Genomic DNA, 25,086 nt, shown 5'->3' on the forward strand with positions numbered 1-25,086 from the left:
TGAAAAAACACGATTTTCGGGCGCCATTTTGTTTATATAAAAAGTAGCACACTATCTGCGGACTTTGTATACCTATATTATTAATATATAGGATCATAAGATTCGATTCCAGCAATAAAACTGCTGGTAAATAACTTTTCCTTGTATTTTGCTAATTAGCCCAGAGTATTTGTCTTAGAGTATTTGTCTTATTAGAAGTAAACAAGAAAATTTTACAAGAAAACAGCATTCTACAAAAACTACTATATTTAACAACACATAACAAATTTAATTATTCAAACAACCAGTCATAAGGAACCCTTGAAGCTACAGCATTAACTAGAAGACCAGCAATACTTCTAACAGTTCCTTTAATGGTTGGATTCATTTCTTCTACTACGGCTCTCCACTCGGCGTTAGCGACTTCGTGGGTAGTTTTAGCTAAAAAGAACCAAAACCATTTTATTCCATTTCCTACTTCTACTTGAGTGATACATAGATATTCTAGATAGAAGAAGTCTGGTGCAAAGAGAAAAGTGAAGAGGGCTGAGCTAATAGCCAAATGACGACATGTGACGAATGATAATGTTGATAGGGTGCAAAGAGATCGGTAGTGTGCAAAGAGATCGATATAGGCAAATAAACTACTGATTGAAAAATGATTACATCAATTTTATCTAATTAACAAAAATGTACACTAAGCATCAAAATTAACGCACCACCTTAAAAATGGGACATTTTTGATGTCTTTTATTTCCTAAACATGTTGTCCGATTTTAGTGATTTTTTTAAATATGGTATAGCTTTATTCTTCAAAAATATCGATGTAATAATATTGTTGCCAAACAGATAAGTGTCATTATATACCGGGTGTAACAATGATATTATGTTTTTTCCTCAAAGTTTGGAACACCCTGTGGAATATTCTAGTGTATATAAAATATTGAAATTAAACTCAAATACAGCCTTAGAGTTTCTTAACATTTTGCTTTTTGATTCATTCGCTTATGTTGGATATTAAAGAATTTAGGTACTTTAACAACTAGCAACGTTCTTCATCAAAATAGGGTATTTCTAAATAAGTGCGACAAACTTTAAGGGGTAATTCTGCATGAAAAAATAATGGCCGTTTGCTTTATAAACATATGTCCGCAAATGCTTCGTTTCCGAGATACGGGATGCTGAATTTTTTCTTACAAACTGACGATTTATTTATTTAGTCCAAGTAATGAAGCTTAAAATAGGAGAAAACCTCGCAATTTTTACAGAATGGATCGATTTGCTTGAAAATTTGAGAATAAGTAGTGGATAGTCCAAGGATCAAAATCTATATGATGCCAAAAGGCGCTTTTACCATGGGGGTGGTTGCCACCCCATGTCGGGGGTGAAATTTTTTTTATTATATTTTGACCGCAAAAGTTGGTAAAAACATTCATTCTAAGCAAAAAATGTTCTATACATGTTTTTGATAAAATTAATAGTTTTCTATTTATTCGCTATCGAAAATGTTAGTTATATATTAAAAAAAATTAATGTTTTTAATCAGTTTTCTGCAAATTAGTTAAAAAAATTTTGTTTTATCAAAACAACTTTGCTTAACAAAAATGTACCTTTTAAAAAAATCTACAAAACCGTTTTTTTTAATTTTCTTTAAGACCAATAGTAATCGAGCTATACTTTATTATATGTTAGGTCCTCTTCGGAAAATGCTAAATATTGTAGTCTCAAAGTCAAAAGACGGGAAAACTATGCATTTTTCGAGGATCACTTGTTTAAACTAATTTGAAGTATTTAAAAATATCTATCTTCAGAAATAAAAAAAAGTCTTTAGCTCAAAATTTAGGTGGCTTATAATGAAAAGAATGTCAGACCCTATATTTTTCAGCGAAAAAGTGATCGAAAGCAAACCCCTAATCACCACCCTGATTAAAATTAGTTATTGACCTTATTTCGTCTTCTTTATTTATGTATTATTAATAGGTTCTAGAAGTGTTTAACTGGTTTAGAATGATTAGTTTTTAAAAAAATGGAGTCAAAAGCAAATATCGAATTTTTGAAGTTTGGTAAAAAATTCCCTTTTCTTCAGAATAGAAAGATTATCATCAGAGATACAAAAAAATATTTAAATATAAAATTGTAGCTTATTTAATTCCCAAGAACATAGTTTGCAAAAAATTTCTCTACGGTAAAAATTGAGTGAGCTATTGACAATTAAAACTTGTAATAACATGCAAAAATCACCTTTACCAACCCATTCAAAGTCACCACTTTTTGCGACTGAGGATTTTAAAAGGATTTGGTATTAATAATCTTATAGATCTTGTAAAAACCTACAAAATTATTTTTTTAACAAACTTTCTAAGATAAAAATTAAAAAGGTTACGGTAAAAAATCAATATATTTTTTTCAAAAAAAAAAAGAAATCCAATTGGAAGCATAATAATGTAAGTTAGCTTTGCTTTTAGTCATTGGCCTTATGAATTCTTCTTTATTTATGTATTATTAATAGATTTTAAAAGTTTGACTGGCTTAGAATGATTAGTTTTTAAAAAACTAGAGTTAAAAGCGAATAAAGACTTTTTGTAGTTTGGTAAAAAATGCCATTTTCTTCAAAATAGAAAGATTAGCATCAGATATACCAAAAAATGTTTTTATATAAAATTGTAGGTTATTTAATTCCCAAGAACTTGGTTTGAAAAAAATTTTTCTACGGCAAAAATTGAGTGAATGGTAAATGAGTATATATCGAAAAACATTGATTTTTTCTATACAAAACTAACACTTTCGATAGCGAATAAATCGAAAAGTATTAATTTTATCAAAAAAATGTATAGAACATTTTTTGCTTAGAATGAATGTTTTTATCAACTTTTGCAGTCAAAATATAATAAAAAATTTCCACCCCTAAGATGGGGTGGCAACCGACCCCATGGTAAAAGCGCCTTTCGGCATCATATAGATTTTTATCCTTGAATTATCCACTACTTATTCTCAAATTTTCAAGCAAATCGATCCATTCTGTAAAAATTGCGAGGTGAAATGCTTCGGTTCCTGGACTAATTGCTCTAAAACCGGTTAAGATATGCAAATTAAATTTGCTAGGTTTTAAAGGTAGTTTTTGCGCATTTTTGACATACAAGTAAGAATTTTATATTCACCATTGGCGTGCATACGGGTAATATGACCTGGTAATATGACCCGTATGCACGCTAATGGTGAATATAAAATTCTTCGTTGTATGCCAAAAAATGCGCAATAACAACCTCTTAATACCTACTAAATTTTATTTGTATATCTCAACCGGTTTTAGAGCAATAAATAATCGTCAGTTTGTAAGAAAAAATTCAACATCCCGTATCTCGGAAACGAAGCTTTTGCGGACATATCTTCATAAAGCAAACGATCATTATTCTTCCCTGCAGAATTATCCCTTGAAGTTTGTCGGACTTATTTAGAAAAACCCTGTATTGATGAAGAACGTTGCTAGTTGTTAAAGTACCTAACTTTTTTATTATCCAACATAAGCGAATGAATCAAAAAGCAGAATGTTAAGAAAACCTAAGGCTTCTTCTTCTTCTTTAAGTACCGTGCCCAAATTTTTAGGCGTGGGTAGCTTCCATAACAATTTGCCGATATCGTTCTCGATCTTGTGCGGCATGTAACAATTGATCTGCTGATAAGCCAGTCCATTGACGGAAGTTTCGGAGCCATGAATATTTCTTTCGACCAATTCCTCTTTTTCCGTCGATCTTTCCATTGAGTATTAACTGCAGCATCCTGTATCTGCTACCTCTCATTATATGCCCCAGATATTCAAGTTTTCTCTTTTTTATCATCTTCATTAAGTCACCTTCGCCTTGACTTCTCTGTTTGAAATGCGTTGAACCCAAGATATTCTGAGCATTCTACGATACGACCACATCTCAAAGGCTTCTAATTTGTTCATCATGTTAACCTTCATGATCCAGGTTTCACATCCATATAGTAATACAGGATACACATAACATTTTAGGAACTTGATTCTTAGTTGTAAGTTCAGCTGAGAGTTGCTCAGAATAGATCTAAGTTTCATAAATGCTCCTCTTGCAATTTCTATACGAGTTTTAATTTCTTCATCCGGATTTAGTGTCTCGTTTATCCAACATCCTAGGTATTTAAAATGGTTAACTTTTGTTATTGATTCATCATTGACAATTAGTTGCATAGGGCCGACGTCTTGTTTACTAACCACAAGTAACTTTGTCTTTGTTGCATTTATGTTAAGTCCGTTATTGGAGCATTCCCTAGTGACTCGATCTATAAGGAATTGAAGATCTTCGATATTTTCAGCCATGATCGCGGTGTCGTCTGCATATCTGATGTTGTTAATAGTTTCTCCCCGATTCGAACTCCACATTGTCCTTCCAAGGCTTCATTAAAAATTATTTCTGAGTATACGTTAAACAAAGTTGGGGATAACACACAACCCTGTCTGACACCTCTTTGAATGCAAATTTTGTCTGTTTCTTTGCCGTCTACCAGAATAGAAGCTTCTTGATACCAATATAGATGTTGTAAAAGTCTCAGATCTTTATCGTCTATTCCAATCATTTCTAGATATTCAAACAACCTATTATGTTGAACTCTATCAAACGCCTTCTCAAAATCTATAAAGCAGACGTAAATTGGTTTCTGTACTTCCCATGATCGTTGAAGTAATGTTAACATTGAGAACAAAGCTTCCCTTGTTCCCAATCCTTCTCTGAAACCGAATTGTTTGTTTCCCATTGTCTCTTCACATTTCTGCTTGATTCTATTAAGAATTATCTTAAGAAGTAGCTTGAGAGAGTGGCTCATGAGACTAATTAGTCTAAAGTCTTTACATGATGATGTATTAGGCTTTTTTGGGAGTGGAATAAATGTAGACTCTAACCATATCTGTGGCATCATGCCAGTCTCGTATATATGGTTATAAATGTTTGTTAGTTGTGAGACATTGTCGTCATCCAGAAGTTTGAGCCAGTCTGATGGTATTTGGTCAGGGCCTGGAGATTTCCCGTTTTTGCTCTGTTTGATGGCTTTCTCTACTTCCGCTTTTAAAATACTAGGACCAGTATTCGCATACTTTGTCGTGTTAAGTGATGGCCTCGTATCCAGGAAGAGCTCTTTTATATAGTTAGTCCATTCTTCCTTTTTTTCATCCAAGTCGAGAATTATTTTACCTTTGGAGTTTCTCATAAAGTGAGGAGTTCTTTTTCTCTGAGTGTAGGTAATTTCTTTAAGCTTTTTATGTATATTAAACTCGTCATGTCTTCTTTGTAGTTCTTCCATTTCACGACATCTTTGTTCCATCCAGTCCTCTTTTGCTCGCTTAACCTCGTATCTTATTTGTCGGTATATCTCTCTATACCGAATCTCGTCTTTGTTTTTCCAATTTCTTCTTTGTTGAATAAGGTCTAGTATTTTATCGGTCATCCAATCCTTTTTCTTTATTGGGTCTTTTTCTGGTTTCAAAACTTCGTTTGCTATGGTGACCATGGCGGAATTCATGATATCTAGATTTTGACCGATATTTTCTTGTCCAGATCTTTCTAACTGTTTTTTAATCTCACGATTTATCTTATTTCCGAACTCATCTGATATTACGGCATTTCTTAGGAGTCGAGTATTAGGTTTCTTCTGCGTTGTGGGGGGCTTTTATTCTTTTTAGTTTTAGTTTGAATCCAGCACAGAGCAGATTATGGTTAGTTGCTGCGTCTGCACTTGGGTATGTTTTTTCAGATGTAATACTGTTTCTAAACCTTCTATTAATGATAATGTAGTCAATTTGATTTCTGACTATCTTTCCCTCTTGATCAGCTGGAGATTTCCAGGTATATAGTCGTCTTTTAGGTTGCTGAAACAAAGTATTTGCTATAATGCATTTATCTTCTTGGCAGAACTGTATTAGTCTTTGCCCTCTTTCGTTCCTTTCTCCAAGTCCATACTTTCCGGTTATATCTTGTGTGATTTCGGCACCAACTTTTGAGTTGAAGTCTCCCATAATAATTGTAGCTTCATGTTTTCTTGTGCTCCGGAGAATTTGTTTAATTTGGCTGTAGAATTGCTCAATTTCTTCATCTGGTTTGTCAGCTGTTGGCGCATAGACTTGTATTATATTAATATTCAGTAGTTTATTTTGCAGCTAAATCATCATGATACGATCATTGAAAGGGACGAAATTTCGGATACAGTTACGAATTTCTTCTTTGACAATGATTGCGACTCCGTTACGTCTAATTTACGATTGTTACCTAAGGCTACAGTTGAGTTTTAATTTGAATATTTTATATACACTAGAATATTCCACAGGGTGTTGAGGACCAAACTTTGAGGAAAAAACACACTATCATTGTTACACCCGGTATACAATGACACGTATCTGTTTAGCAACAATATTATAACATTGATATTCTTGAAGAATAAAGCTATAACATATTAAAAAAATCACTAAAATCAGACAACAGGTTTAGGAAATACTAGACATCAAAAATGTCACAATTTTAAGGTGGTGCGTTAATTTTGATGCTTAGTGTATTTTAGGATTGATAGGAATTTTGAATTTTTAATACAATTATTTGTTTATCCTTGCGATTCAAAAGCCGGGATTCAATGGAGTTTGGCGTGGCACTCTTCATCAGTTTACGTCGGCAAAGAGAAATCTTCTTCTTCTTGTAGTTTCTTCCCCTATCGGAGATTGGCTATCATCACAGCTATCCGTACCTTATTGGCGACTGCTATGAGAAGCTCTACTGAGCTGCAACTATACCACTCTCTTAAGTTTCTCAGCCAGGAAAATCTTCTTCTACCTATGGATATTTTACCCTGAATTATGAGCCTCAATATGTCATATTTCGCGCCTCTGGTAATGTGGCCCAAATATTCCACATTTCTTGTTTTGATGTTCTTTATCACCTCGCAATCCTTTTGTAGCCTTCTTAACACTTCTGCATTTGTAACTTGTTGGATCCATAGTATTTGCAAAATCCTTCTATAGCACCACATGTCAAATGCTTTCAACTTCTTTATATTGTCTACTTTTAGTGTCCAGCTTTCCATTCCATACAACAAAGTCAAGAGCACGTAGCATCTTAAGGCTCTTATCCTCAGAGGAATGTCTCGATTAACAAACATTTTTTCATTTTTATAAAGACCGCTTTACAGCTTGCAAGAAAACTTGCTGCAATTTCTTGCATGCAAGACTTTCATTCAAGTCTATTGCATGGTCTATATGTGCGATTTTACAGCTTGCAACCCGGCTTGTATACAATTAATGTTGAAAGTTTTACCCTTAACCTAACTTATAAACATTTGTTTTTTTTTAATTACTTTATTGCTGTTTATTTAACTTGGTAAATTTAGAAATGCCAAGACTACCAAAAATAGCCAAATATGAAAGGAAAAAGGCGGTAGCAGCAACCTTAAGTATTATTATTGCTGCAGGCAGCCTTTTAGTTACTATGTACTTTAGAACGCCGAGATCGGAGATGGTGGGTAAGACCTTAGTTGAACAAGAAGAGGGGTAATATATCTCTAACAGAAGAATTTATCCAAGTAGATGATGAAAATGACTCTAATTTTCTACAAATGAATGAAGGTACATTTTAATAAACTCTTGGGAAAAATTGAACCCATAATCACAAAGAAATCTATACTTCGAGATACTATCTCTGCAAAACACTAATTAATTCCTAAAGATTCTTAGCTAGAGGGGAGAACTTCCGTAGCTTAATATACAATTATAGAGTCTCAGAAAGTGCCATTTCATTATTCATTCCCTTCGTTGATATATTTCACAAACAGAAAACAGCTGATCGGCATGTATTCGTGAATCCGTGTCAATAAGTGATTATGACATTTGATATTGTGGAAAAATCAAACTTCCTACAAATTCCCCTAGAATTGCATGAAAACTTGCAGAGAAAACGGCACCAAACCGATTATCGCGCAATTGTAAGAAGTTGCATACAATAATCAACTGACGACATACTGCGCATGCCTTTAGGCAACTTTCTTGCGTCTTGCAGGTAGAATTGCAAGCTGTAAAGCGGCCTTAAATGCTTTTCTTGCAATTTCAATGCATGTCAGGTTCCCAGATATTTATAGTTATTAATTTACTCTTTCTACTTGTTTTCCCTCGATATCTAGCCTTCCTACTGTATATTGCTTAGAAATAATCATGACCTTGGTTTTCTTAACGTTCATTTGTAGTCCATATTTTATACTGACTTGAGTAATCAATTTACTAATCCTTGCAGTGCTTCTAGACTGTCTGCAAAAATAGCGGTGTTATCTGCGAATCTTATGTTGTTTAAGATTTTTCCGTTTATTGATATACCCTATTTTTCCTCTAATATCACTTCCTGAAGAAGCAACCCTGTCTAACACCTCTTTTGATTTCTATGGTTTCCGTTTCGACATTTTCGATTTTAACCTTTGCTTTTTGCAAAGAGAAATATAAAATATATAATAGTGAAAAGAAAAGAGGCACGGTTGGCATTCTACGTTACTGTGAAATTTTTGACTAAAAGGGACACATTTTCCGGTATTTTCGATTATTTTACTTTGACCCCTAAGCCAAGGAATAATAAGAAGAATCACCCCAACAATATTTAATTGAAAGGGTAGCTAAATAGTATATCGTTTGAAAGATCTTGCAATTCTCTTTACCACAGTCTTTATATTTTTTAATTATTCCAAATATTTTATTTTATTTATTTAAAAAGGATTTTAAAATTTAAATTGTATTTACCTGCTTAATTAGTTGATTTAGTACGCCAATAGTTTAGATTTAAATTTCTTTCTTCGTACAGCTTATGTGTTTTGTCACATTTGCCACACTAAATAAATGATATAATAAACACATAAATACCTAACATGATTCTCTTATGAAAATCAGTTGTAAGCACTAATTTGTTGTGTTTAAAAGTTTGTTGTTACCGTGGCTTATTTAATTCGGGAAAGGGTAGTATTTGTATTTTAGTATGTTTTGAAGTTAGTAAAACCGTTGATTGAAATATAAATCCGTATTAATATTTCAATCAACGGTAAAACACTTGTTACACAGCAACCGCAAAAGTCAAATGGATGGGCTGGTAGATCAGCCTGACAGGATCAGACCTGATTAAGTCTGCCTTTACTGATATTATTGAAAATGACAAACAACATGATGAAGATCATTTGATTTTTCAACAGGACGGTGCTCCTCCGTATTATGCTTTACTTTTTCGTCAATATTTAGACCAACATTTTCCACAGAATTGGATTAGGAGGTGAGGAAGCATCGAATGGCCTTCTCGAATAGATATGCCCACTGAATTTTTTTTGTGGGTAAAGCTAATTATGCAGTACGTTTTTTAAATGCAAAATGGGTCTTCATTGAATTCTCCACTTGCACCATTAAATACACCATTTACACTTGTACAAATCTACACTCTACACAACATATTGAACAGATATGCACTTTTACCTGTGCTATGACTTCGCTTAACTTTGGTTAACTGACGATGAATGTCACATTGGCGCTAACAGCGACCGGGACCTCCATCTTCGAAGGCTGCTAGGCCGACACTGAGCAATGCAGAAAGACGAAACTGGTGGGGAAGAGAGAGGAAGAGTTGATGTCTAAGGCAGTGTTGCCACATTTCTCCCAGAGCATCGCAATCTTTCTCAGCGGCATAGGAAACCTTTTTTTACGTAGTTTGCCTACTACTTTGTCGTAGTTTGGGAGCGGAAAAATCTTTGATGGAAAAAACATAAATGGATAATTGATAAGTAGAACAAATAATGAGCTAACTTAGCTCTATCACAAACCTATTAGCGGTAATTAGGGCACAAAGACTTATATGGTTGGCCCATGTACAGAGAATGAGTCCATCTAGAATTCCCAGAATGGTGCTATCTAGTGTATTGGCTGGCAAAAGGCGAAGAGGAAGACCGAGATCAAGATGAAGCAACGAAGTTAAAGAAGATATGAGAAGACTACACGGAACGAACTGGAAAAGAATAGAAACTGACAAAAGGGCGTAGAAAAAATAGTACATCAAGCCATAGGTCTACTAGGCTCGCAGACCCTAGAAGGTAGAAAGGTCAATTGAAAGATGGCAAGAAGAATGGAACAACATGGAGGATGTGGCACAGTGGACAAAGATGCTGCTCTCGAACCTAAAAAATTTGGTAGACTGTGGTCACAGACGACTGGATTATTTCCTAACGCAGGTGCTTACAGGTTACCTCTCTAGGTTCAGAAAGCCTGACACTGATGACTGCCTATATATACTGCAGACACCCGGACACTGTTACACATACGATGCTAGAGTGCAATAAATGGATAGTAGAAAGGAACAGAATGGAAAGAGAGGCAGGTGTGAATTTTGTGACAGTGAGAGAAATGATTGAGGGAATCTTCTTCTTCTTCCTCTTTATAAGCAATTTTGCTTGCTCATTGGCGGATTGATACCTCTATGGAAGGTTGGCACTCCATCTTTTACGCGGTCGGCCGATATTTCTTCTACCGATTGGTGATTTATCTCGTGCTATTTTGATCACACCTGTCTCCCCCATTCTGGTTATGTGGTTGTTCCATTCTTTTTTTCTATTTAGTGTCCATTCGTTTATACAATGTACGTTACATTGTCTACTAATATCTTCGCTCCTCTTTCGATCTCTCAGTGTATTTCCTGTAATTCTTCTCGTACTCTCATCTCTGCCGTTTCCAGTAGTCTTTGTGTTGTGGCTGTATCGGGTCTTGTTTCTGATACATATGTCATTATTGGTCTTACACTGGCTTTATAAATTCTTGACTTCATCTCAGTGTTAATATGTCGGTTTCGCCATATAGTGTTATTAAGGCATCCTGCCAATCTATTTGCTTTATGTACTTGATTTCTCCACCAGAAGTTCTTCACCAGAAGAACTGGAAGAAATTATGAATAGGCTAGGAACGGTGAGTACAGAATATGGTTTGAAAATAAATATACAGAAAACCAAAGTAATGATCATCGATAGAAGCAGAAACAACCAACCGGAGACAAGAGACTTAGCAGGTTACGAAGTGGTCAGACAATTTAATTATTTAGGCTCCGTTATTACTAACAGTGGAGGATGCGAAGACGAGATCCGTAGGCGCATCATAATGGCCAGATCGGCAACAGCCAAACTAACAAAAATATGGAAGAATACTGACATTACAAATAACACAAAATTACGCCTTGTTCGAGCGTTAATATTTCCTATCGCCACCTACGCTTCAGAGACTTGGACCATCAAAAAAGCAGATGCAAAACGTATAATGGCATTTGAAATGTGGGTCTACCGGAGAATGTTGCGAATACCATGGACCGCACATCGCACAAATAATTCAATATTAGCCGAACTTAACATAAAAACTAGACTCAGCATAACTATCAACCAAAATATACTGAGATATTTTGGACATATAACTAGAAGAAGGCATGGAACGAATGATAGTTGAAGGCAACGTAGATGGCAGAAGATCCAGAGGAAGATCTCCATTACGATGGTCAGACCAAATAAGGGACATGACTGGTTACTCGTTCTCCGAAGCAAAACAACACGCACAGGAGAGAGAGGATTGGATAGAAATAGTCAAACGACTTATATGACGCCACTACATACTTACTAAGGATAACATATAGAGGAGGAGGACTTGATTTCTCACTTCTTTGTCTAGGTCTCCGTAACTTGACAATGTAATTCCAAGGTATTTTACTTCCATTACTTGTTCAATACTGATACCATCAATTTCTATTTTGAATCTGATTGGTTCTTTACTGATTACTATTGTTTTGGTTTTCTGAGATGAAATTGTCATATTGAATTCTTTTGCTCTTATGTTAAATCTGTGGACTAATCTTTGCAGACTAACTTCATCTTGGGCTATCAATATTGCGTCGTCTGCGTAGCAGAGTATTTTTACTTCTTTGTTTCCCATGCTATATCCTCTTCCTCTTCCTTTGTTGACATTTTTGATGATTTCATCCATGATTAAATTGAAAAGCATAGGACTCAATGAGTCTCCCTGTCTTATTCCGCTGCCTATATCTATATGTTCTGTAAGTTGTCCATCTATTCTGGCTTCTATTTTGTTGTTTTGGTAGATGTTCAATAGTTTTTATGATATCTAGAGGGACTTCTCTATTATACAGAAGATGGATTACATCTTTTTGTCTTATTCTGTCAAATGCTTTCTTTAAGTCAATCAGACATAGAAATGCTGGTCTACTATACTCTAGTGATTTCTCAGTAATTTACTTTATGATGAATATTGCATCTGTACACGATCTTCCAGTACGAAAACCCTGTTGTTCATCTGCTAAACTTATCATCTGATTCATTACGTCTTGTAAGATTTTAGTTGTAAGTTTTAGGGTAGTATTTAACAAGTTGATACCTCTGTAGTTCTCTGGCTGCTTTTTATCTCCTTTTTTGAATAGTAGAATTAGTTCGCTCGTTCTCCATTCTTCCGGTATTTTATTATGTTTTATGATGTTGTTAATTGTTCTGTCAATAGATTGAGAGAATGATTGAAAATAAATCTGGTTGGACTAGTAGGTATACAAAACTATATCCGTGCAGTGATCAAGAAGAAAGAAGAGGAAGAAAAACAGCTGTAAGTACCAACGACAAAGGTAAGAGGGAAATATATTGTAAGTAGAAGGTAGAGGGAATATGTTTTGATAAGAGGAGAAAGAGTGAGCTACATTGTGTTAGACAGATTGTGGGAAAGAAGCTCTAAAAAAAATTCAAACCAAAAACCTAAATTTTGGGAGCAAAAAAGGGGAAACGTGGAAAATGGAAGGGCCTCGTTGCTGAGAGTGTGGATGAATGAAGGTAAAGTGCTTCGAAAGCGATGTCGACTTTACAGTGGCCATTCCGCTTTCGGAGATCTGGATGACAAAGGAGGGTCTGGTTTAGCAGGTAGACATTCGGCGTAGCTTCGGTGACGAGAGGGCGTTTTAAAGTACCTCGGAAACTATCGCTGGGACTACGAATAATGAATCGTGCACTAAGGTCAGTCGGGCGGCATTCTGGACTGAGATTTTTGAAGATTCCATACCTCCCCTCTTTAAATATGAAAAAAAGGCTCGTAGTGCTTAGGTGCTGAATAAACATCTGAGATTAAATTGAACAAATTTTGAATGCAAATCTATTTATTAGTTTCTAATTAATACTATAGTAATACTGCAGATAATACATATTATAACACAGACATTATGGCTGCATGGGTACATATAATACGGTGAGGTTATACAAATACCTCCTCATAAGGTATTCTTGATACTATTCCATTTACTATAGTTGTGGCTATAGTGGCGACCACTATTTTTACAGCAGGATTCAATTCTCCGACCATAGTTTTCCATTCCGCATTTAGGACCTCGTTAGTCGACTTGGCTGAAAAATTTCAAACGGGGTTATTAGATAATTATCTAAGAACAACGAAAGCGTCCAGTACAAGGTTTAAGTCCACAATCCTGGAAAGTAGCACAAAACACACGAACACGTAACATAACACATTAGAACGTAAAACATTTATAACAATATTGTTAAACACAGATTAGAAAAAACTAAATACATACATAAAAGCTCTAAGTAAACCTGTAGAAGATGCTTATTTTAATATACATTGGGACTGTACCCTTTATGCTGTAATAATTTATGAACTTCTTTATATTTTTCCGATTTTCGTTTATATTTATATGTACACTGCTTTTAGGCGTCAACGCCCTTCCGGTACGGATTTATGGAGGAGTATCACTGAGCCGCAAGCCCTTATCCCTTGCCATACTGCTCCTCATAGGCCGATCAGACACCAGATGTTTCAGATTAAGCCTATTTTCGTTTTTGCTGCTTTAATTTTTTCATTCTTCTTGTATATTTATTCTCTTCATTTCGTTGCCTTCATTATACCTTAAGTTTCTTTGTTTATTCCTTTGTGAATCCTGAGTGAATCTTGGCCTGCTCACAGAGAAGTCTCCATTCCCGTTGACTCCTAGCAACTTCCCTTTATCTTTTGACCCTTAGAAACTCAAGGTCTTCTTCCATATCAACAATCCATCTACTACGCGGTTGTGTTTTACTTATTTTGCCGTCTGAATTTGAGAATGTCGGTCTCTTCATGTACTCAAAAACTGAATAACAATTTTCATCTCATTGCAATCCGAAGCCAAAGCCGTCGTATATTTAGTTCGTATAGAGAGCGCAACAAGCACTCTTACCGAACGGTTCCAAAATGCCATTTTCGTTGTTTTTACTGTGTCGTTCTGGTAGCTCACATGTATTTACATGTATACATGTAATTACATGTATACATGTATTGTATCTTGTTGAAATTCTTTTCTCAACTTTAGTCACATTTATATATTAGATTTACTAAATTGATCACTGGTAGTTTTTACAAAATATATTGCTTTATTTATTGTCTAGGGTTTTTTATATTATCACTATGGTTCCCATATCAAAGTCTTATGGTATAGTTTCTTCACACTCTATTGTCTTTTTTTTATTTTAGTTTATCTATTTATTTTTATACAAACACAACACACTTAACATGTTATAAAAACACAGAACATGAAACACAAAACAAAAACATAAAACAAACACACAAAGCATAAAATGCAAAACATAAAACATAAAATGCCAAACATAAAACAAAATGCAAAGCACAAAACCTCTGTTTATCTTTTTTGAATTCCAAAGTGAAATTTTTTAATATTTGTTATCAGCATATTTTTCAATAATATACCTAATATATCTAAGTAGCCCAATAAATGACCGTTTTGGAGTGTAATTTCCAGGGGCAACTCCGAATTGCATGAAAATTTGGATTTAGGTTCTACTTACCCTCCACTTCAAAGTTGAATTTGTGCCGTTGGTTGCTTTTACTTGGGGGTGACATTTACCCCTTTTCGGGGGGTGAAAAACGCGTGTTTAAAATAGGGCCGGAAATGGATAAATTGACTTATTTTAAGCATATTTTGTTCTATAAAGTGTTTTACGTAAGTCAATACTTTTTGAGTTATTCGCGATTTAAAATGTTGATTTTTCAACAAAAAAAAATACGTTTTCAGACCGTTTTTCCCAGATACCTTAAAAAGTAAATATTTTGTCGAAAAAAATATTTTTAGAAAAAGTGTAGCCTATAAAAAAACGAAAAGAATGGTGTATCAGTAAAGTCTATAAATTGAGTAGAAGCAAAGTTGTAGCTCATGAAACATACGTTCTTATTCGTCTAATTCCAAATCGAATAATTCAACGCGAAATCACCGAAGAAAGAAGCGTTTTTCGGAAAAACCTTACTACATTTTTAAAGTATCGAAAAAAGCTTATTATTTGTTTTTTACAAAAGTTTACAGCATCAAAAATAAACGAGTTACACTGAAAAAAAGTTGGCCCCTTTTTTTTGGTAAAAAAAAAACGTGAAAACCTCCCTCTATTTAGCACCCTAAATGAAATTTATCGTTTGGCTTTACCATCTATTTTAACTATGTGTGTACTGTTTATATGATCTGTAAGTTTGATTGGTTTGAAGTGCTTATTTTTGAAAACATTTGGTCTTACAGTAAAAAAAATTTTTCTAAAAATTTTGGAAAAATTTCATTTTTTCAAAATAACTTAAAAAGTATTAGTGATAAGAAAAATCTTAAAGAGTAAAAATGTAGGTTTTGCTATTATAAATATGCTAGTTTCATTTTGTTCCTCCGTAAGACAAAAATTGGTTAGGATATGGCTGTTCAAAATTTGCATACACTCATGATTAGTGATCCATTCAAGCTTTCTCAATTATAACCCTTTCAAAAATAAACACTTTAAACCAGTGAGACTGACAGATCATATAAAAAATAGATAGGTAAGTAAATTGTTTGTAAAGCGGTAGCGATTAATTTCATTTGGGGAGCTAAACACGGCGAGATTTTCATGATTTTTTACAAAAAAAAATAGAGGGCCAACTTTATTTTGAGTGTAACTCGCTTATTTTTAATGCTAAAACTTTTGTTAACAATTAAAACAAAGCTTTTTATAAATATTTTAACAAAGTTTAAATGGGTTTTTCCCGAAAATTGCTTAATTTTTCGGTGATTTCACCTTGAAACATTCGATTTGGAATTAGACGAATCAGAACGTATTTTTCATGAGCTACAACTTTGTTTTTATTTGATTGATAGACTTTACTGATACACCATTTTTTTGGGTTTTTTATAAGCTACACTTTTGCTGAGGATATTTTTTTCGATAAAATATTTACTTTTTGAGTTATTTGCGAAAAACCGTCTGAAAACGTAGTTTTTTTTGTCGAAAAATTAACATTTTCAATGGAAAATAACTCGAAAAATATTGACTTACGTAAAAAACTCTATAGAACAAAAGTTGCTTAAAATCAGTCAATTTATCCATTTTCACCCCCGAGAAGGGGTGACTGTCACCCCCCAAGTAAAAGCAACCAACGGCACAATTTCAACTTTGAAGTGGAGGGTAAGTAGAACCTAAATAAAAATTTTCATGCAATTCGGAGTTGCCCCTGAAAATTACAAGGTATCGCCGAATTTCCCGTTCATTTACTGGGTTAAAGGAAGGATGCTAATGGAAGGATAGAGTATTGGTCTTTGTGAACCTAACAAGTAAGAGTACGGAGTTGGTAGATGCGTTTGAAAGAAGTTAAAATAGAAGGAGAGAAAAATATTGAAGGTGTAGATATTTCCAGATTTTTCATCTGTAACTGTGATAGACATTGGGTGGAATGCATAAAACGTAGTACATGCTAATGCTTCAAGTACGTACTACATTTCTGAAGATTTTACTACACTTACAAAGCACTTACTTTCCGCCGTAGCATATGCTACTATTTATCAGATACATAGAATAATGTACTACGCTTTTGAAGTATTTGCTAGTTTAGTAGTATTTGCTTCAGTTTAAGTGAAGTTGGTAGATGGACGACTTCGGCGTGAGTATTTTTTTGTTACAATATGGCAGCATTTATGAATGTGTGTCGTAGAAAATAGAAAAATCTACAAACTAGAAAGAAGATTCTTAATTTTTGGGGTCATTCTTTTATCAAATAAAATTTAATAATTATCAAAAAGATTAACAAATAACAATTGTTCATTTTTATCCTAACTATTTTGTCGCTTTGGGATCTGAGTAACTCATTTTTACTCATGTAAAATTTTAATAATTTGGTACGTAAAAATATGAATTCACAAATTACAAGCACATGGAAAACTAGTTCCATCACGATTGGTGTAATGCAGACACGGCTGGCGCTATGCTTTGTAGTAGCTACTTCAGGTCAGTAGTAGGTACTTCTGTTGTGTAGTATGTTCTTGTCAACAAAAGCACCTACTTTTATGTAAAAGAAAATGCTACAAAGTAGATAATATTTGCTGAAGCAATAGCATCTACTACGTTTTATGCATTCCACCCATTGGGTGGAATGCATAAAATGTAGTACCTGCCAATCTTCAAGTACGTACTATATTTTTGAAGATTTTACTACACTTACAAAGCACTTACTTTCCGCCGTAGCATCTGCTACTATTTACCAGATACATAGAAGAATGTATTGCACTTTTGAAGTATTTGCTAGTTTAGTAGTATGTATTTGCGTCAGTTTAAGTGAAGTTGGTGGATGGACGACTTCGGCGTGAGTATTATTTTGTTACAATATGGCAGCATTTATGAATGTGTGTCATAGAAAAATCTACAAACTAGGAAGAAGATTCTTAATTTTTGGGGTATTGTTTTATCAAATAAAATTGAATAATTCTCAAGAAGATTAACAAATAAAAATTGTTAATTTGTATCCTCGCATAACTCTTTTGTCGATAAGGAATATCATTCACTCATTTTTACTCATGTACAATTCTAATAATTTGGTACGTAAAAATTTGAATTCACAAATCCCAAGCACATGGAAAACTAGTTCCATCACGATTGGTGTAATGCAGACACGGCTGGCGCTACGCTTTGTAGTAGATACTTCAGATCAGTAGTAGGTACTTCTGTTGTGTAGTATGTTCATCTCAACAAAAGTACCTACTTTTATGTAACAGAAAATGCTACAAGTTAGTATCGCTGACACATTTTTGTAATGAAGTAAGCAACCCGACCTGGGTCGACTTTATAAGTGTTAAGTTATATAATAAATGAAAAAGTTGTCTTTATTTTGTCAAGTGAACATGGAAAATCAGTTGGGCTGATGCAGTGGGAGCCCGACACCACAATGTCCAAAAAAGGGGATATTTAAATATAATTTTCGTAATTAGTTTGTTCAAACTAATATAATGTTAAACCTTGTAAAAAATTTGAATAATTTATCAGCCGATTTTGCAAATTATTTATCAGTTTTAGGTATAAAAGCTTATACAGCTTGTAAGCGTATAGGGCTTATAGAAAGAGATTTCTTGTTGCAAATGTGGATGTTGATTATTAAAATGTTTAGTATTTTATTTAGCGAATCTGTAAAGAAAAATCTGTGAAATGTTTAATGTATGCAAACATATGTTTACACAGATATTTTAAGTGTTTTTTACGAATAATTTACGGTGTTCTCCTTTTAGGGAACAGGTACCGTGTTAAAAAGCAGCAAAATGATTTGGTTCAATGTACAATAAAATTACAGCACAGAAACATATAGATTTTTTCAAGACTAGGAATATTTTCAAAATTACCTAAAATTTTCTTAGTAGGAGAAATAATCTGGACTTGTAAACTGCTTTTAAAAATGGGTAGTTGAGACCGGGCGTTTATATATCTCTGTCTTTCCGAATCAGTGTTGCCAATCGCATTTCTCTAGATTATCCGATAATCGCTCGAAAAATATCCGATTTGTCAGGAAAAGGTACGCTAGGTCAAAAATTATTCTGTTACTAAAATCAATGTTGCCAATGTTATTCTTTTAGTCCCCTTAACAACCATCAAATAACAAAATCCGTTGTTCGTACGCCAATCAGTTGATTGTAATCAATTATCATTATGATAATTACCATAATTGATTGATTAATTAATTATTAATTATCAATTAACGTAACAATTATTAAGATAATTGATTAATTAATCTAATCTCATAATAATTGTAATCAATTATGTTTTCAGCAACCCAATCAAAGTTGACATTGACAGTAATTAAATATTTGATAATGATCAGTTGATTCCATTTCTGATTAGCGTTCGAACAACCGCAACCCACCCTTTAATCTACTGGATTCTCTATTTCAAAGTTTAAAAATTTTTACTTAATTCATGTAGGTATGTAAATACTATTTACTTACTATTATTATATTATTCGTATTTTGTATTATCGTAAGTGTTAAATTCTAAATAAATAAATAAATCTAAATATTTCATTATTTGGATCGTTATACCTATTAATTTATTATAATTATTTAAGTAAAAAAAAAACACTTTTATATATTATTTTATTAGAACGTAATAACTACCGCAAAAATAGGTACTGGAAAAATAAATAATAAATAAATCAATACAAAATAAACTACAGCTACATTAATAGCATAGGCGCAAAATTTCTGGTCAATGCTTTTAAAATGCAATATTTTTTCGAGTCCTGAGACAGCTAATAAGTATTATTTAAAAATTTAAACGCAGAATGAAAGATTACATTATTACCGAGGGCCTAAAGTCTCTGAACACTTCTATAATTTTTATTCTAATATGTTACAGGGGTAAAACGAAAAGAGAATATTGAGTGTGATTATTAATTTCAAATATCTCATTCAAAAGAAACATTTTGTTTATTCTAAGGGACTTTCAGCCCTCGATAATAATGTAATCATTCATTCTGCTTTTAAATTTTTCAAAAATATTGATTAGTTTTCTCAGGATTCGAAAAAAATGAATAAGTTTACAGATTATTGGTCCGAAATTTTGCGCCTACGCTCTTTTAACAACTAAAGATTTATTACAACTAAAACAATAGAAATGTATTTGACAGTCTTTTAGTTATTAAGGTATCAAAGTTATTATCCATAATACCCGTGGTGCGTTCAACGTTAGTGCCCGACTAAATAATTTTTATAGGCAAAAAATTTGAAGGATTTTTGAGTTAATTAGTAGATATCTAGATATTACTAGTTTCGAATTAGTAGATTTTTCTACAACCACTATTCCAAATGCATTTTTCTGTACAATTTTATGTTAACAAACTTAATATTTTCTTACAGAATAACTGACAGTAGTGTGCAGAAAAGTGACGTTTCTGTGCCGGAAAGTTCTTTTCTGCATAGTACCATTACATTCCTCAAAAATCATAAATATAATTAGGTATAACATTAGCTTCTAACACAAAAATATACTGGGTGATTCATTAAAACTAAAGATCATGGACTATGCTAGACTTTCGTGACGCACCCTGTGCGTCACGTATATTTGAAACTATGTTTATAAAGCGCCCATTTGAATTTAAAAGTTAACGGGTCACAGCATTTTTTAATAATTTTCTAAAATAAGTACACAAACAATTTTATTCCATAAGTAGTTTCCATACTTTCTAATTTCAAAATTTCACCCTGTATTATTGTTAATTATATTTCGTTCAAATTGGTTGTTAAGCAGCTTTTAAAAATATAAAAATATATAGGGTGTTCCAATAAAAATAAAACATATGGACTCTGCCAGGCTTGCGTCAATCACCCTGTAGATTTAAATTTATATTTAAAAAATGCACATTTATATATTATTAAAATCGACGGGTCCCAGCGCTTTTTATAATTCTTTAAAACAAGGACAAAAATAATTTTATTCCATAAGTGCCTTTCACACTGTATAACGGTTTTTGAAATTTGAATTGGATTAGTATGCCTTAAGTGGATGCACTTGTGCATTTAAATTCTAAACAAAAGAATCGGCACATGTCCCTTTTGTCAAAAGATGAAAAGTATCGGATGTCACTAACATTCATCCACTATAGGCTATTTATAAAAAATTGGGTGGAACCAAACAAAATTAATGTGTTGTTGGTCTTGGGAATATATGGATGAGAAAGTTTTAGTCGATAGTAGATACACTGAAAAATATCCGCAAATATCCGATTTATTTAAAGGTACGAAGAAGATACGACAACTCTCCAAAAGGTACGCAAATCGGATAATTTTCCGCCGATTGGCAACACTGTTCCGAATACTTTCTCTGGTTACTCTCTGTCCACCGGACCAAAATTTCGAAAGTCATGCCTAGTCTTGACCAGTAGTATTATTATACTCTGTTTGAAAATAATTGATAGCACAGTTTTCACGGCATAGCTCAATTTTGTATTTTATGTTCTTCGAAGGTTGTCGAGGTGGTTGTATTATTTTCATAAAATCTATTATACAAAATTAATACCAGAAGATATCGATATTAGTAAAAGGGCAGCAACAGAACGGCACCACAAAAATAACATTTTTGCAAATCTACTGAAAAACTGGACATTTCACAACATCTGACATCAGCGCCTTTCATAAGAGCCTATGTGTTAGAGTGAAATAGAAAATCAATTTTTCCCCAGATTCTGGGGAAATTAAAAAAATCTAAGGTTCATTCTGGTCATTTTTGTCCCGTTTTGTGGTGGAGGCGCGAGTGCTCGTCGGATCGTGACATAAGTGGGCTCGTTGGGAACGGGAGGCATCTAAACATTCCGTATATGTATTTGGAACATAGGAGTTTTCTATTGGTTCGTTTCAGCACGCGGTAATATTTTAACCAATAGGCGGCGAGGTTCCAGATGCATATACGGAATGTTGGTCGGTCCCAAGTTCATATACGGATTGTTACAATATCGTACACCGAAAAAGATAAGTCTTTTAAAAGGAGATTGATTTTAAAATACTTGTTACTGTCTTATTAAATAAAAATAAAACAGTTATAGTATTTCGAATGTTATTTGGTGCGAAATTCATATGCGGAATGTTAATTATTCGTAGACCAAAAATGGGACTTTTTATTAATCAGTTAAAGGAGACTGATTTTAGAATACCTATCTTATTGATGTATTATTAAAGCAAAATATAACAATGATTAGGTACCTATTTGGTGCAAAATTCATAAATGGGATGGTATAGATTTGAGATACATACATATTTCTTTATTTGACTATTTCTCAGAATTTTTAATGACTTGCACGTGTTGTTAAGTATGTTTAGATCTGTTTCAGCTATTCAATTCAATTCTGTTGAAGTTTAGGGCTGTGTGCTATCAGACGAAAATAAATGTTAACTTGGTTATAACGTTTGCGGTTGTGTTTTAAATATTATATTCTGGTTTATATACAGAGAGAGCCTGTAATTTGGAATAATTTTAATATCTCAAATACTAACCGTTTTTTTGAAAATTGCTCAGACCAGTCGATTAGTATTTCAAATTGTCCTTTTTGACATACAATAATAATGTATACAGGGTGTTCCAATTTAGAGATATGACGTCATCGTTGATTTTCTTAAATGGCAACACTATCATTTTGATAGCCATTTTGATTGGGTGTATAAAGTTATACATAAATGCAAAATTTCAAATTGTTATTCCCTACCATATACCAGATAATAAAAAATAACAAAGTTATGTCTGTAATTTGGAATAAATTCAATAATTCAAATACTATTTGTTTTTTTGAAAAATGCTTAAACCCGTCGATTTGTATTTCAAATTGTCATTTTTGACATAAAATAATAATGTATAAAGGGTGTCCCAATTTAGAGATTTGACGTCATCGTTGATTTTCTTAAATGGCAACACTGTTATTTTGATAGCTATTTTGATAGGGTGTGTAAAGTTATACATAACTGCAAAATTTCAAATTTTTATTCCCTACCATATACAAGATAATAAAAAATAACAAAGTAATAAAAAATAAGTAATCAAATAATAATTGAATTTAATTATTTCAATTAAGCACATGCTCATAATGTTGCCCTCAATTATTGTCAAATGGTCAGTGGGCAATATTATGAGCATTTGCTTAATTGAAATAATTAAATTTCATTATTATTTGATTACTTGTTTTTCATAACTGTTATTTTTTATTATCTTATAAATGGTAGGGAATAAAAATTTTGAAATTTTGAAGTTATGTCTAACTTTACACACCCTGTCAAAATAGCTATCAAAATGCTAGTGTTGCCATTTAAAAAAATCAACGATGCCGTCTATCTCTAAATTGGGACACCTTGTATACATTATTATTTTATGTCAAAAATGACAATTTGAAATACTAATCGACGGGTCTGAGCATTTTTCAAAAAAACAATTATTATTTGAATTATTGAATTTATTCCAAATTACAGACATAACTTTGTTATTTTTTATTATCTTTTAAATGGCAGAGAATAAAAATTTGATATTTTGCAGTGATGTATAACTTTACACACCCTATCAAAATGAGAGTGTTGCCATTTAAGAAAATCAACGATGACGTCATATCTCTAAATTGGGACACCCTATATACATTATTATTGTATGTAAAAAAGGAAAATTTGAAATACTAATACACGGGTCTGAGCAATTTTCAAAAAACAATTAGTATTTGAGATATTGAATTTATTTCAAATTACAGACTCTCTCTGTATTTATTTTGGTCTACAAATAATTAACATTCCGCATATGAATTTCGCACCAAATAACATTCGAAATACTATAATTGTTTTATTTTTATTTAATAATACAGTAACAAGTATTTTAAAATAAATCTCCTTTTAAAATACTATAAAAAAACTTATCTTTTTCGGTGTACGATATTGTAACAATCCGTATATGAATTTGGGACCGACCAACATTCCGTATATGCATCTGGAACCTCGCCGCCTATTGGTTAAAATATTACCGCGTGCTGCAACGAACCAATAGAAAACTCCTATGGTCCAAATACATATACGGAATGTTTAGATGCGAACGGGAGGGGATGATGAATACAAAGACATAGAAAAGATAAGCATGGCGGTATTGTTAAAACGGCATTACATCATATCTTCGTTGTTATTGGTCCGATTGCTACGATTGAGGCGCCAAATAGAAGGGTAGGGGATATCGAATACATAGCGACAAAAAGCAGACACAATGGAATTGCCTAAAGGGCACTTTATCGTATATCCTTTGTTATTGGTCCGATTTTGACGTACTGTAAAATGAAAGAGGAGTGGGTAGAGAATATGTTAAGACAAAAAACAAACACAACGACATTGCCAAAAGGACATCTTCATTGCTATTGGCCCGACTGGGGCGTGTGATACCAGATGACCAGAATAGACCTTAGATTTTTTTAAAAGTTTCCCCAGTATCTGGGGAAAAATCGATTTTCTATTTCACTGTAACACAGTGGCTCTTATGGAAGGCGTTATGTCTCTTATGTCAGATGTTGTGAAATGCCCAGTTTTTCAGTATGTCTGGGGAAATTTAATTTTTGTGGTCCTTTGTGCTCTTGTCTTTTTGTGGTCTGTTGCTGCCCTTTTACTGATATTTATAAGTTTTCTGCTTTGGACAATTCTATATAAAATCCATCGTTGTCTTCTGCCATAAAAACTGTCTTGTCATACATTTCCAAACAAAGTATAATAAAACATAAAGAAACTACATTGTGTAAAATTATTTAAATCGAAAGTATGTAAAAATGTAAGAGCCGTGTTATTAAATGTAATGGTATGGTTAGAACACACAAGCCCACACCAACAAGACAAGTTAGAAAGTACTTACATAGTTGTTCGTTTCCATTGAATAAGTTGTCAAATTTGAAGTATACTCTAGTCATGTCGTAAGAAAGTTCATTGCGGTCGCCTAATTGAGCGTAGTCCAAACCATCTTTATTTACCAGCTTGTAGTCGGATGTGTAGGTAAATACGGGGTTGTCTAAAATAGAAAGTATTATTAATAGGCATTCTAATTATTACTATTATTACTTTTGCATAAGAAGGTAGATAATACAGACTTAGAACATTACAGGCCCATTAGACTGCTAAACCACTTATACAAACTCTTTACAAAAGTAGTGACATCAAGAGTAGAAAAGAAGCTAGATTTTTACCAGCCAAAAGAACAAGCTGGATTTCGATCAAACTTTGGAACAAACGACCATCTTCAGACAGTAAA

The 25,086-nt window shown here is 33.1% G+C and overlaps 1 protein-coding gene across 4 annotated transcripts in view; it reads right to left on the reverse strand.

Moving 5' to 3' along the window:
- The window catches only part of LOC126886344 (circadian clock-controlled protein daywake-like), a 90,040-nt gene that overhangs the window by 24,429 nt on the left and 40,525 nt on the right, over window positions 1–25,086 (reverse strand). For 2 of the 4 annotated variants that reach the window (XM_050653241.1, XM_050653225.1), the window contains exon 4: window positions 24,694–24,846. In XM_050653241.1, the coding sequence (XP_050509198.1) occupies window positions 24,694–24,846 (153 nt within the window). Of the gene's footprint in view, window positions 1–228; window positions 421–13,151; window positions 13,414–24,693; window positions 24,847–25,086 lie in introns of those variants that run through there. The other 2 variants (XM_050653239.1, XM_050653233.1) reach the window with 2 other exon arrangements.

The sequence above is a fragment of the Diabrotica virgifera genome, chromosome 1 (assembly GCF_917563875.1).
Source record: "Diabrotica virgifera virgifera chromosome 1, PGI_DIABVI_V3a".
Classification (NCBI taxonomy): Eukaryota; Metazoa; Arthropoda; class Insecta; order Coleoptera; family Chrysomelidae; genus Diabrotica; species Diabrotica virgifera.